The sequence below is a fragment of the Aquarana catesbeiana genome, linkage group LG12 (genome assembly GCF_042186555.1).
Source record: "Aquarana catesbeiana isolate 2022-GZ linkage group LG12, ASM4218655v1, whole genome shotgun sequence".
Classification (NCBI taxonomy): Eukaryota; Metazoa; Chordata; class Amphibia; order Anura; family Ranidae; genus Aquarana; species Aquarana catesbeiana.
Window position 1 is genome coordinate 25609371 of NC_133335.1, and position 14895 is coordinate 25624265.

At 43.0% G+C, this 14895-nt stretch overlaps 1 protein-coding gene across 1 annotated transcript in view; it reads left to right on the plus strand.

The window, feature by feature from the left end:
* The window catches only part of LOC141114021 (potassium voltage-gated channel subfamily KQT member 2-like), a gene marked incomplete at its 5' end in the record, with an annotated part of 59179 nt that overhangs the window by 9093 nt on the left and 35191 nt on the right, over positions 1 to 14895 (plus strand). The window contains 1 exon segment of the mRNA XM_073607444.1: positions 5990 to 6019. Within this exon segment, the coding sequence (XP_073463545.1) occupies positions 5990 to 6019 (30 nt within the window).

Here is a 14895-nt window from a genome sequence, read left to right on the forward strand (position 1 = left end):
TATTCTTCATATGTCTGGGCTATGGGGTAGAGTGACAAAACGGAATCCTTTTCTTCTGAAGAAAAACATCCAAGCCTAGCTAAATTTTGCAAAAACATATCTGAAGTCTCCCAAAAGCATGTGGGAAAATGTGTTTTAGTCTGCTGAAACCAAGGTTGAACTTTTTGGCCTTAATTCCAAAAGATGTTTGGTGCAAAAACAACACATCACCAAAAGAACACCATACCCACCGTGAAGCATGGTGGTGGCAGCATCATGCTTTGGGGCTGTTTTTCTTCAGCTGGGACAGGGGCCTTAGTTAAGGTAGAGGGAATTATGAAGAGTTCCAAATACCAGCCAATATTGGCACAAAACCTTCAGACTTTTGCTAGAAAGCTGCCCATGAAGAGGAACTTCATCTTTCAGCATGACAACGACTCAAAGCATACATCCAAATCAGCAAAGGAATGGCTTGCACCAGAAGAATATTAAAGTTTTGGAATGGCCCAGCCAGAGCCCAGACCTGAATCCGATGGAAAAATCTGTGGGGTGATCTGAAGAGGGCTGTGCACAGGAGATGCCCTCACAATCTGACAGATTTGGAGTGTTTTTGCAAAGAAGAGTGGGCAAATATTGCCAAGTGAAGATGTGCCATGCTGATAGACTCATACCCAAAAAGACAGAGTGCTGTAATAAAATCAAAAGGTGCTTCAGCAAAGTATTAGTGAAGGGTGTGCACACTTCTGCAAACATATTATTTTATTTTTTTATTTTTACATCCCTTCACCTAAAAGATTTCAGTTTGTTGTTAAATTGAGTTGTACAGTTCTGAAATTATTTATCTTTGTCTCATTTTTTTTTTTTACATCACAGAAATCTGACATTTTAACAGGGGTGTGTAGACTTTTCATATCCTGTGTGTGTGTATATGTGTGTGTGTGTGTGTGTGTGTGTATATATATATATATATATATATATATTATACATACGCTGACTGTGACAGCAGAAAAAGTGGGCACACTGGCCGAGTTGTCATGGCTTATTATCAGGAGCCAATGGGACAGCTTCTGATCATGAGTGCCAATCACAGCAGTTGCATAATAGAGACGCTGCAGTAAAGGGCTGTTTAAAGGTGTAAAAGCACTGCTTACCTCCTTGTATCTGGCAAATGTGTTGGCGTAAGACGGGGCTACGTGGTCATAGACATTGCAAATGTAACTTTGTACAATTTTGTTATGTGCACAGGTTCTTTGAAGTACATTGGCCTGTCCCAGCGGGCAATTTGCAGGTTAGATGGTAGGACCTCACATTGGGTGCAAGAGATATTTGAAAAACACCTACAAGCCCTAGGCCAGTGATGGCGAACCTTGGCACCCCAGATGTTTTGGAACTACATTTCCCATGATGCTAATGCACCCAGCAATGTAGATGAGCATCATGGGAAATGTAGTTTCAAAACATCTGGGTTGCCAAGGTTTGCCATCACTGCCCTAGGCTCACTGTCACATTTGAGAGTGAGTGTATTCTGGCGTTTTGAATGTGTTTTGATGCCTTTTTATCAGGCACAAATGCCCATTTTTTAAAACTATTTCATGTGTATTTCATGTGCTTTCAAACTTCTGGCGGTTTTATTTTTTGCTCCAATGAAAAGTGGTATCATATACGAGTCGCCATCTTGCTTGTATCTGCCAGACTCGTCGTTGGGTGCCATAGATGTCCTAAAACGCTTGTGTTTTCAGGCGCTCCTATTGATGTCTACGGAGACCAAAAATGCGCAGTTCTTCCCCCCCCAAAAAAAGCTCATGCACTTGTATGCGCGACAAGTGACGCAATGCTCCGGTGTGAGTGGGCACTACTGAGAATAATGGGATTCTTCATGTTGCATGTTGTTGCACTTTAAGCTGCTTAAAATTTTCCGATTTTCATGTATAGGTGAACCTTCCTCCTAAAGCCTGGGTTGCCCTCAGAATTGTAGAGTAGAGATTGACGCAGGCCAAGGGTCCCTTTTTGTGTTTTTAATATTAAAACCCTCCAGCTAGTGAATATTCATGCCGGGGTCAGCGGCCGGTTATCAATAATAGAACATCTCCGCTCTGTATTCCGTCTGAAGGCCCACTACTAGGCCTCTGTCTGGGATCTAGTTAGTAATTAAACCTGGTGACCCCCCCCCCCCCCATGCGAATGGGGTCGTACGTGGCTTTTGCAGTGCAAATGTAAGCCGTGGCTCGGCTACAGAGGCGATTTAGTATGTGGTTTCCACGGCTACGGGTGAATGCGGTTGCCGTAGCAATGCCTCCCTCTCTGCCAGTGACTCATCCCTCCGGATGGATGTGAGGTGAAGTTTGAAGAGCCGGAATAGAGGCCTCTCTGTCTTGTGTGAAAAAGAGAATGCGTTATCAAAGGGGAGACATTTTGTACGCTGCCAAAGGACTCGGGGAATGGAACGGAACAAGACGGTGGCCATATTGCATTTGCTGTGTTTACATCAACTACTGAGCAAGGAAACACTGTTGGTCCAGCTGGAGAACCTGGTTGCCATGAGTGATGCAGGTAGTTCTTCCTCAGACAAACAAATGGAGAGCCAGACACTCTGGAATACCTTCTGGAGTTTATTGAAATATGGTTCAGTAAAAGCAAACGGCTAACATGTTTTGGCAACTCTAGCCTTGATCACAGCACAGTGCTGTGATCAAGGCTAGAGTTGCCGAAACATGTTAGCCGTTTGCTTTTACTGAACCATATTTCAATAAACTCCAGAAGGTATTCCAGAGTGGCTGGCTCTCCATTTGTTTGAGCTATGCTATATGGATGTGCGGGAGGACATCTGAGCCTGAGCACCCGGGAAAGAACAGCCGACCTTTACTGAATAGCATCTTCGCCTCATTAATTAGAGCGGTGCCTTTTTGTGTTATTTCTTCCTCAGACTCTTAGAGAATCCTCTGAGCCTCATTTTTCATCGTGTTTTTGAGGAGGCGCATTCCTGTATATAGCCGCCTGAATCGGAAATTGAATTTGATTGGTCGCTGTAGACACTTTAACCAGTGAGGCCCTATATCAGATCCAAGGCATGTGGGCCTCTCCCAGCTCAACCTAAATGGTCACCTTTTTACCATGGTTATTATTAATTATGGACACAAGGGGGGCAGACATTTTGGTCTATAAAGGGGTTCCCTGCTGAAAACTAGAACCATTGCTGGTTGTGAATGATGTAAAATATGAAATGAAATGAGATGAAATATGGTCTGTTGCTCATAGCAACCAGATGCTGACAGAAGAAACTAAGCATGCCTAAGAAAAGGCCTGATTCACACTAGCATTGTCAAACCTGCATTTTAGAGGACACCCTTGCACGTGGCCCATGGGCCATCCAGCTGCAGTGTGTCCCTCCTGACGTTTTAGCCTGCATGGGAGGGCCAGGTGCAACATCCAACCCCTCAGCAGGCAGCCTGTAAATACGGCAGCAAGGTATGGGGTTGAACATTGAATTGTGTGGTACCCGGTGTTTAGGGGTGAATGTCCAGAACGCAGAAGTGAAAGGAGCCTAAAGGAAAGCCTTTAAACCCCTGGTGCCCAACCTGCAGTTCTTTGGTATGTGATGTCCCGCCCCCTGGACCTTAGCAGTCTGTAGCAGGAACGTTGATTATTATTGATCATAACAATGATCTTTACTATCCTCATGTAGCATGTTCCCAGTTTCATATGGCCTTCTGTAGCAGATCCCCAGCCAAAAATGTAGCATTTTCAAGAACCTTTTCCACGATGAGAACATATGGGACAACCCTCAAAGGTTTCAGTTATTCTGTCCTAAAAATGTCAAAGCTCCTTTATGTCCAGGAGGAGAACTTATGGGACAAAACTCAAACCTAAAAATATTTTTACACTTATCCTGTCAAACCTCTTTCATGTTCAGGAGGAGAATATTTGGGACAACCATCAAACTTTTGAAAGTTTTACACATACTCTGACTTCAAAATCGCAAACCTCCTTCGTGTCCAGGATAAGAACATATGGGACAACCCTCAAGTTTGTTACTCTGTCCTAAAAATTTCAAAGCGCCTTCATGTCCAGGAAGAGAACATATCGGCCAAAACTTAAAGTTTTTAAACTTGTTCTGTCCTAAAAAGTTCAAACCTCCTTCATGTTTAGGAGGAGAACATTTGGGACAACCATCAAACTTATGAAAGTTCTACACATATTCTGACTTAAAAATCTTAAACCTTCATGTCCAGAATGGGATCATATGGGACAACCCTCAAAAGTTTCACAGTTATTTGGTCCTAAAAATTTCAAACCTCATGTCCAGGAGGAGAACATATGGGACAACCATCAAACTTATTTATGTTCTACACATATTCTGACTTAAAAATCCTAAGCCTCCTTCATGTCCAGGAAGAGAACTTATGGGACAACCCTCAAAAGTTTCATAGTTATTCTGTCCTAAAAATTTCAACCCTCCTTCGTGTCCAATGGAAAAGGAAAAAGTCCTGGAAGTTGCACTTCTTTGCAAAACCCTGTAAGAAGGTATATGAGGGCCTCAGCCCGGGCTCCAACCAGGCTATGCCCTAGCGCGTTTCACTCCGCCCACGGAGTTTAGTCATGGAGAACATATTGGGACAACCCTTAAAAGTTTCACAGTTATTCTGTCCTAAAAATTTCAAACCTGTCAAACCTCTTTCATGTTCAGGAGGGGAATATTTGGGACAACCATCAAACTTATGAAAGTTTTACACACATTCTGTCTTCAAAATTGCAAACTTCTTTCATGTCCAGGATGAGAACATATGGGACAACCCTCAAAAGTTCCACTTCTTTTCAGTCCTCAAAGTTTCAAACCTTCATGTCCAGGAGGAGAACATATGGGACAACCCTCAAACTTATGAAAGTTTTTTACATTTGGTCCTTATTTAGTGACACTTCAACATGAGGTCATCTGAGGTCTTGGCAGTTGCTGTCCTGTCAACTGCCTGATCTTGCATACCATCTCCCAACTCTATAGTATTCTTAAGAGCACATGTAGAGGAGCATTGTTTCCTTAACACCTGCACCCAAAGGGCCATTGTGGATGACCTTTCTTATGGCCCATACACACGATCCGAATATCGTACGAAAACTGTCGTCCGAGGAAGAATCGTACGATTTTCGGATCGTGTGTACACTACTTTCGAGAGCCGATCAAGACAGTTCATCCTATTTATTATTAGATCAGACCAGCACAAAAATTTTCCTCGTGCGATACTAGATCGTACGATTTTCGCTTAGTCAGTATAGTTGTTATCCGAAAATATATACAACACATGACATCACATAGATTACAACACATGACATCACGTCCGATTTTTTTTTTTTTCTGTCATACAAGAATTTTCGTGACTTTAGTTACCTATTCAATTTCTACTTGCGACTATTAAGCGAAAAAAGTCATACGATATTCGTATCGTGTGTATGGGCCATTAGTCTGGATTTGACATGCTTTGTTACTTTAGATGCAGCTGGTCCTACTGAGATGCATTCAAATTGAACGCATAAATAAGGCTGACTGACTTTCTTTGACTGCAAACGCATGCAAATCAGGCGCACTGTGCATACAACTGTTTACATTGGACCTAATGGTGTCAAAACAGAGAGGTTTACACATGCTGGTAGACCTTGTGGGTGAGATAAGGCAGTTTCTAAAGGAGTTTTCGAGCTAACAAAAATAATGACGCTGAATGAAGGGCAATCATGAATCATTATCAGCTGGCCTTCATAATTATGATCAGTTAAGACTGGGAGTATTATACAAGCCAAGCCATGACCGGTTCTCTTTACTTGTATATTTGGTAAATAAACAGGGTACAGCATATTTGTGTAGGGGGATATTGACTTTTGAGGCCTCATTTTACCTTCCTGTCACGTGCCTGGCTTGCTTCTACTAATGCCTGCAGCCCAGGCCCAAGACAGCCTTGTAGTAACAAAGACTGCGCCATCTTTCATTGCATTGCAGCTAACATGATATCACTTTTGTTTTAAGGAAGGAGCCACAGACCGAGCCTCCTCCCAGGTTGGTATCCTGAAGCGTCACTTAACTGTGGTAACCTAAACTCACACCCACCCATCTCTGTCGCTGTTTGCTTCATCTAATCTTCCCCTGAGCATCTAACGTCCATCTGTTCTATAACATCCCGAGTTTTTCAACTAATTTCCCTAACCCGAAAGGGCAGCTGTTGCTTATATTGAATGAAGGAAGCCATTTTGTGGTCTTAGGTCAGTTCTTCGGGAACAAATGGTGTTCCCTATAGTCCTTGATATTGTAGCAACTGGCCTTGTTAGGTGTCAAACCTGACCAATTTACATATTGGATGTGGGCACAGCGTGCCTGGCTCAGACATCCCTGCTGGGCTTTTGAAGGGAAAGGATCGTAAGCGATGGTTCTCCCTGCCCATTCCCGCCTAGCTTGTTGTCTGGTTTATTCTCCAAGACTGTTATGGTTGGCCACTATGGTCATCCAGCCTATAAAAAATTGGTGATGTCACTGGGTCTCATATGTATGGGTTTTCACAAAATTGCTGCCTTGACCGTGTAAGTTCTATAAAATAAGCCCACAAAATGGCTCCTCCTACCAATATAAGTAATAGTTTTTTTTTTTTTCTTCAAGCCCAGCTCCAGTCAGGACTCTTGGAAGGGTTAGAACCTCTCATTTTCTTGATGAGCATGTGCCTGTGTGCCCATTAGGGAAACTGAATCTCCTCAACTGGCACAAAGTCAGCACTAGTAAAATCTTGAACTTTTCCTCAGTATACTAAAAAATGGTTTCTTTGCCTGTCTAATGGCGATTCCTGTGTCCCTCACAAGGAAGATGGCATTTAATTTCTGTCCTGCCACTTCTAATCGCAATATGGAGTCGATAGACATATTTCCAGGAGATACAAATGGCATCACCTGCACACCACCATATGGATAAATGTACATAAATTTCAGAGTGCTGTGATGGACTGGATGGATGCCACCTTCAACCATTTGGATCTGTAGAAATTTCCACTAGTTAATCATTCTTCTAGAATAATTGTCTATTATTAAGAGATAAATGTAAACCAACTAACCATTCGGGATCGCACAGGAAACCTTTTTCGGGCACAGTGTCTCAAAAAAGGGGCCCTGTATATTCCTGAAACAGTTGTTGGTGAAATCCAATAGCATCAGTTGCATACCATATGGATAAATGTCAATAAATTTTAGAATGCTGTGGTGGACTGGAGCGATAGCACCTTCCACTGTTTTGGATCTGTAGAAATTTCCACCAGTCAAATATTCTTAAGGAATAATTGTCCATTATTAAGAGATGAATATAACCAAATTACAATTCAGGACCACACAGGAACCCCTTTTCAAGGCGCAGTGCCTCAAGAAAGGGGCCCTGTGTGGTCCCGAAACAACATTGTTTGGTAAAATCCATCCCACTGATATTTTAAATAAAAGACCAATAATCCTCCAAAAAAGGGCATACTGATTGAAACTTCTAAAGGTCTTTTAATGGGAGATGCAAGCTGGAAAAAAAAACCTTTTTAGTAGACATGCACAAACTTGAGATTTTGATAACGGTCTATGTCACTGCTGGGGAGTGGTTGGTTATCACCAGAGCAGAAAGTAAGGGGAAACTTACCAGATGGCACACACAAGTAAAAGTCTAATAGAGGTTCTAACCCTTCCTCCCCAAAACAGAACAAATTGGACTGTAGTTTGACTTTCAGAGTCTTGTGATTCATCAGTAACTATGATCTAATATTCTACTCATCACTGACCAGTCTTTTGTGTCTTTGCCACCTGTGTTGGCTTCAACCAACCATAAACATATCTGCATGTCTTCATTTATAACTGCATCAAACAGCCTCCTCCATCTTTGCAGTATTTTCTGATAATGTAGAGTGTCTGGTTAAAGGGGAACCCGATGAAAATCAGCTTAGTGGGTGAGTTTAGCATAGTATGCAAATTATCACTGCCTTCTAACTTCTAGTAGCCAGTACTTGGTTTCTGCTTTCCCCTTGGAGCTACGAGTTAACAATGATGCCTGTGACCAAGACACTTAGAGGTGTGAGGGCAGATACGTGAACCAATGTTCCAAAGGTAAAGAAGTCCAGAGTTGGGTTTACTTTGCACACTATAGCTGACTTCATCTTCATTTCAAGAGTCACCTCTTCAGTGGTTTGTGTGGAGATGCCCTTTACTTGATGATGGAAGTCAGTTTTAGAAAAATAATAATGGATTGCTAACTTGCGGAGTTATGATACGTGGATTATTTGGTTATTCCCATGGCAGGCTAGATTTGTCAGTAGAGGGTTTTTTGGGTCACGTGACTACTTGATGTATTTGTAGCATGTATTAACTTTATCTCACCTGTAGGTGGCACCCTTTCAGATTAATTATAGGTAGCTTTAATTGGGAGGATAATTCAAGGATATCCATAGCTTTCTAAGAAGGCCAGTTTCTTGGCTGTCATTGGCCTTGGCACTATTCGAAACACTGATTCGAACTTTTGCACGGGTTAACAAATGGGCTACCAACATATGATGGCGCATGTTTTAATGAACTTACAGCATTTTCATGACAGTACAGTGTATAGAATATAGATGGTTAATGTTTCTAAGTTGTGGTGCACTGGTTAGGTGCATTGAGTGCCATTCCAAATTATATTCTTATTCTATGTCAGTGACTGGCCAAAACGTATTTCACAGTCCCCAATATCCTAAATGGCCCCATATTTCTATCCCTAGGAGGCCTTTAGACACTATATGCATGTCCTCAGGATTGGAGTACTAGATCACAGCTGTGGTCAACATAAATCAAAACACCGACAGTTGCTGTAGTCACATTTTTGGCTGTTTTTATTGCGACAGGTTTTTATCAAAGGTCTTAGCTTGCATTCATTTCAATATTGGTTTGTTTTCATGACACTGTAGAATATTTAGGGAAAAAAAATCATTGGAATATTATTTTTCTACAAAAACTGTTGCTTTGCATATATGAAGTCACCACCAATGGTTATAAAGTAGTCTTTATTGTAGTTCATTAAACAAGCCTCAAGGGGGCAACACTGTTCTTATTTGTGCCAGTTCAATAAATGAGCCACAAGGGGGCAACATTGTTCTTAATTGTGCTGAGTCTTCTGGCTTTCATGGTGCAATAAAAATAGAGGCCAAGTTATTAACATTAAAAAAAATGAGAATGAGATGAATCGTGTTTTTAATTGTTCTCTAAACTGAGTTGGTAAAATGAAGCATGAACTTGAGTGTTTTTTTTTTTTGTGAAGGCTCCATGTATCTTTTCTCTATTTTTATTTATATCCTTTATTAGTGGAAACTTAGGGTCCGGGTTGACCGGCTTTGGGCTTGTGTTGACTATCTTTAGTTTGACATCGATTTGGGATGCTTCTTAAATCGCTCAAAATTAATTGACTGGTGCATTTGACCTGCAGTTGATCTTCTAAACCTCACTTGAACTGCCTTAAGTGAGTTTTGCATTTCCTTAGACTTGTATGGGAATGCAATACCTGTTTGAGGTGAATTAAAAGCCCCTCAACACAAGGATCTTTGCAGTCTGGTCATTGTGTAATCTTGAGTGAAAGACATTATTATTATTATACAGGATTTTTATAGCTGCAACAGTTAACGCATCGCTTAGAACATTCAAGGTTTTTTTTTCTAGCTGAAGAAAGGTTAGTTACTATCGGTACTTTTGGATAGAACTGAATGTCGGTACTGGTATCAGTTTAAACTCGCTCAGCTACTAAAAACAGCATTACCCAAAATATATCTTTTAGGAAAGAGGCTCTTAACTTTGGCTGCCTTTCTCCCAGGCCTTCAGCCAGCTGTAGATCCCCGAACCTTCTCTTACGGGGCCTACAGCTAGCTGCAGATCTCTTACCGGGCCTCCAGCTATCTGCAGATCCCCCCCAACCTCTTTTTACTGGGCCTCCAGCTAGCTGCAGATCCCCCAACCTCTCCCCAACCTCCTCTTATGGGTCCTCCAGCTAGCTGCATATCCCCCAACCTCCCTCCTTCTACCAGGCCTCCAGCAAGCTGCAGATCCCCCACCCTCTTCTCACTGGGCCTCCAGCAAGCTGCAGATCTCCTAACTTCACATAGTGCCTCCCAGCCTCCATAGTGTCCCCCAACATTCCATAGTGGACCTCGATGTCCCTTAGCCCCCACAGTGACTTCCAACCTCCCACAGTGTTCTCAAACCCCACAGAGTGTTACCCAGCCTCTGCAGTACCCCCTCCCCCTGCCATAATGCCCCCAAAACTTCATCAGTGTCCCGTAATGCCCCCCAAACCCCTGCAGTACCCCCCAGTCCGCCACAGTGTCCCTGCAAAGTCACTAGCCTCCTGGAGAGATTCCCAACCCTCTCTAGAGACCCCAGCCACCTCCAGAGACCTCATGTTTTATAAGATCACCAAGTCTGCTTCAGAATCCCCTCCAGAATCCCCATCCTTCCACAGTGACACCCAGTCCCATTCAGAGCCCTCCAGCACTTCAATAAATATTTTGCATTCAAATGCTTTTAGTGTGCGAGTGTAAACTTCTTTTTTTTTTTTTTTTAATGTTGGGGCATGGAAGGTTTTGGCATAGTTTAGCAGGCCCTGATATCAATAAGGTTGGGAACCACTGGTCTTGGATATATACTCTGTGGAACCCTAGGTTGCCTTCAGATTTTGCTAGAGGTTCCTTGCAAAGTGAACATTGGTTAGCTTGATCCTTCTGTCTGCACTGACCACCATATTAGTAAAACGGTTACATAAGGCTGCTATGTACTAATAGTTAGTTAAAGACAAAAAAAGAAAAAATGTGAAGGTATAATTAAAGCGATATTAAACCAAAAAAATAACAAACATTTTATATATTGCAGCTTACCAATAATTAAATGTGATGGCTCAATTTTATTTTTTTTCCCTCTGTTGATCCAGCCAGCATGTCCAAAATCTCTTGCCAGCATCTCTCCTTGGCTTATTCTGGGCGCTGGCCTTTTCCATCTAGATTGGCCAGTGTGGGATGACATCACTCCAGTATTAGCTGGAGTTCAGCTTTACATTTTTAGTCCATTTTAAGGCCTGGTTCACACTGGTTCGACATGCGCTCCGACTTCTGGAGCACAAGTCGCATGACATGTAAAAATCAATGGTTTCCCTTTGAGAGCCACCTTAACTGGTTTGACTCATGTTGTTTAAAATGCTTCCTGCACTACTTTGGTCCGACTTAGGCACAATCTCAGCCCATTGATTTGAATGGAAGTCAGGATCATCTTTTTTTTTTTTTTTTTTTTTTTTTTTATAGGGTATATTTATTAACCACTTGCCGACCAGCTCACGACGATATACGTCGGCAGAATGGTATGGCTGCGCAAAACAACGTTCCCTTTAAGAGCCGCCAGAGGCGCGCACACGGCACGGTGGGGGAACCAATGCGTGTGGCGAGCGGGCGCGATCGCGTGCACTAGAGCCAGCACAGGGATTTGTGTGTGTAAACACACAAATCCCTGTTCTGTCAGGGGAGAGGAGACATATTATGTGTTCCTAGTAAGTAGGAACAACGATATGTCTCCTCCCCTAGTCAGTCCTATCCCCTCACAGTTAGAAACACTAACTAGGGAACACATTTAACCCCTTGATCGCCCCCTAGTGTTAACCCCTTCCCTACCGGTGACATTTACACAGTAATCATTGCATTTTTATAGCACTGATCGCTGTATAAATGTCAATGGTCCCAAAAATGTGTCAAAAGTGTCCAATCTGTCTGCCGCAATGTCGCAGTACCGCTAAAAATTGCAGATCGCTGCCATTACTAGTAAAAAAAAAAAAATGCCATTCCCATAGTTTGTAGACACTAACTTTTTTGCGCAAACCAATCAATATTTGCTTATTGCGATATTTATTTATTTATTTTTTTAACATAAATATGTAGAAGAATATATACTGGCCTAAACTGATGAAGAAATTTGTTTAAAAACATTTTTGGGGATATTTATTATAGCAAAAAGTAATTAAAAAAAAATATATATATAAGCTCTATTTATGGGGAAAAAAAAGGACGCAAATTTTGTTTGGGTACAGCGTCACATGACTGCGCAATTGTCAGTTAAAGCGACGCAGTGCCAAATTGTAAAAAGTGCTCTGGTCAGGAAGGGGGTGAAATCTTCCGGGGCTGAAGCGGTTAAATTGTTATAACATTACAGCAAATACAATAACAAAGAAAAAAGTTTTTGTGTAGTAATAAGACAAAGCTTATCAAACAAAATAGTGCACCGAGATGCAACTCGATTGAAGATGGACAAAAGGAAAGAATAAAGACATCCATTTGTTTATAAATACCATGTACTCTCAGTACTGTAGAACAAACTATAATAATTACATATCATATCAGAACATCATAAAAAGTAAAGATATGGAAAATGAATGGAACACAATGTAGAATATGGTTAGGACCAACTTGTACACAGGAATATAACACCCAGGGTTATTCTGGAGCAACTGTGGTCTGTGAGTCTACCCAAAGGGACCAGATTTTATTAAATGTTTTTGGACAGCCTCTTGCTTCGTAAGTTAGTTTGTACATAGGGAGAACCGAGTCAGTGACTTCCAAGGTAAAAGTATAACATAAAAGAATAACAACCGTAAAAGTATTTTTTTCCCTGCAGGAAGAGTGATGTAGCACCCTGATGTTTAGGCAGGGTTGCTATCAAATTTAGTTTCCAGCCGTTGGTTGCCTTGGCCAATTGTTAGGAGAGCAATTGATTCCTCTCTAACTCTGGACTTGTTGCACCCTTTCTCTTCTGTCACTAGGTGGCGCTATGCTAGTGACATTAGATAAGATAGGGGCTTTGCAAGCTCAGACATGAATGGATGGGGTGTTTTAGCCAATGAGCAAGGTTTTCTTTGGTCCCTTGGCCTGCTGGGAAAGCCTATTTATTTGGGTGGAATCAGGTGATCGGGGGTTCTGTGCCATCCGGACGGCTGTCTGGGTGGATGTGTGATGTGCTTCCCCAGGCTGCTAGGCCGGAAGCCTGAGGCCTATCCCGGGGACGTTTAGCTGCTAGGCTGCCTGAGGGCCTTTCCAGGATCAGGAGAGCAGCGTAGGGTTGGGACTGCTGTCTTGCAGTCCAACCAGAAGTAGTGGTTCCACCGGACGGGGAACCAGCTGTGGTCGGAGGTAGAGGGGAAGCTGTCTTCTCGCCAGCCTGGGACAGTGAAGAAGTGAGAAAACTTCAGTGAGTGCCAAGCCAGGGACCCTGCAGGACAGCAGAGGTGGCGCTTGCGGAGCATCAGTGGGTGCCAAGCCAGGGAAGCGGGGGTGACGCTTGAGGGAAATACTGAGCAGAAGAGTGCAGGGGATCCAGTGGCTATTGGATCCGAAGTCTAGTGAAAGACTGGGAGTTCATTGAGTAAAGACCCACAGTGAGTGACTGTGGAGTAAGCGGAGAACTGTTTGTGTTGCCAATAGTTGAATACAACTACCGTTAATAACTGCTACAAGCTTGTTGCCATAGGAGACAGCGATCCTACCTATATAGAAGCAAATTGGAGGAATTGGTAGGTGTATAACATAACCTGGTCTGTCCAATCTGATATTGAAACCGCAAGAAAAAAAGGACCTGGTGCCTGTTGGCACGGTCTGACCCCTTTGGACTTTAATAGACAGACCATGTTAGGTGCACCTTCTGTATTCTAAGCCCAGCACTCACATATGTATCAACCACTATATTTCAGACCCTTACCCCATAGCCCGGGCACGCAACAGGGGTGCCCTTTGCCATCCCTCTTGTTCGCCCTGGCTATAGAACCGCTGGCAGTGCTGTTGTGGGCTGATTCTACCATCTGGGGTTTAGTGGTTAATGGCTTGGAGGAGAAGGTGTCCCTTTATGCGGATGATCTATCTTTCTGATCCGCAGTTTTCCCTCCCCATACTCCTTGCAGGTTATCATGAAATTTGGACATGTTTCTGGATGTAGGGTAAAGTTGGAAAAATCCACCATTTTCCTGTTGGACCCTGATTCGGTTAAACCACCCTAAGTGGATAACTGCTGGTAACACATTTAGCCGAATCAGGGTCCAACGGGAAAATGGTGGATTTTTCCGAATTTACCCTAAATCCAGAAAAATGTCCAAATTTCGTGATAACCTGCAGGAGTTTGAGGAGGGAAAACTGAGGATCAGAAAGATAGATCATCCGCATAAAGGGACACCTTCTCCTCCAACCCATTAACCACTAAACCCTGGATGGTAGAATCAGCCCACAACAGCGCTGCCAACTATGAGCCCCCCACCCCAAAGCACCTTGTCCCCATGTTGATGGGGACAAGTGCCTCTTCCTGACATCTACCCCTACCCATTCACCCCCAAAAAAAGAAGTGTAGTGTTACAAAAAACAAACTTTTTTTGACAAGTCATTTATTATTTGAAGAATGTCCCCCGTCATAGCTCCAAGGTGTCTTCTCCCCCTGCTGTCTTTTCATTCACATAAGGGGGGGAGGGATCTGGGGGCCATCCAGACTCCGATAAGCCCCCTGCCCACAGTCCACCACCGCTCAGGGTTGCAGGGAAGAGCCCCTTGTCCCCATCAACATGGGGACAATGTGCTTTTGGGTGGGGGGCGCAGAGCCCCCCTGACTCAAAGCACCCCCCCCCCCTATGTTGAGAGCATGTGGCCTGGCATGGCCCCCCCCTTTCCTGACCTGTCGGGCTGTGTGCTCGGATAAGGATCTGGTATTGAATTTTTTTTTCTTATCAACTCTCCATACCAAAAGCAAAGGAATTGTTTTGATTGATCAAAGGACAAGTCGCAATCATCTGAAAGTCGGCTCCTGTACATTGAAGTCACATAGTAGCAGGGCAAAGTCAGATTTAAAGTCGTACTACTTTTGTGTTGGATCAGTGTGAACATAGCCTCA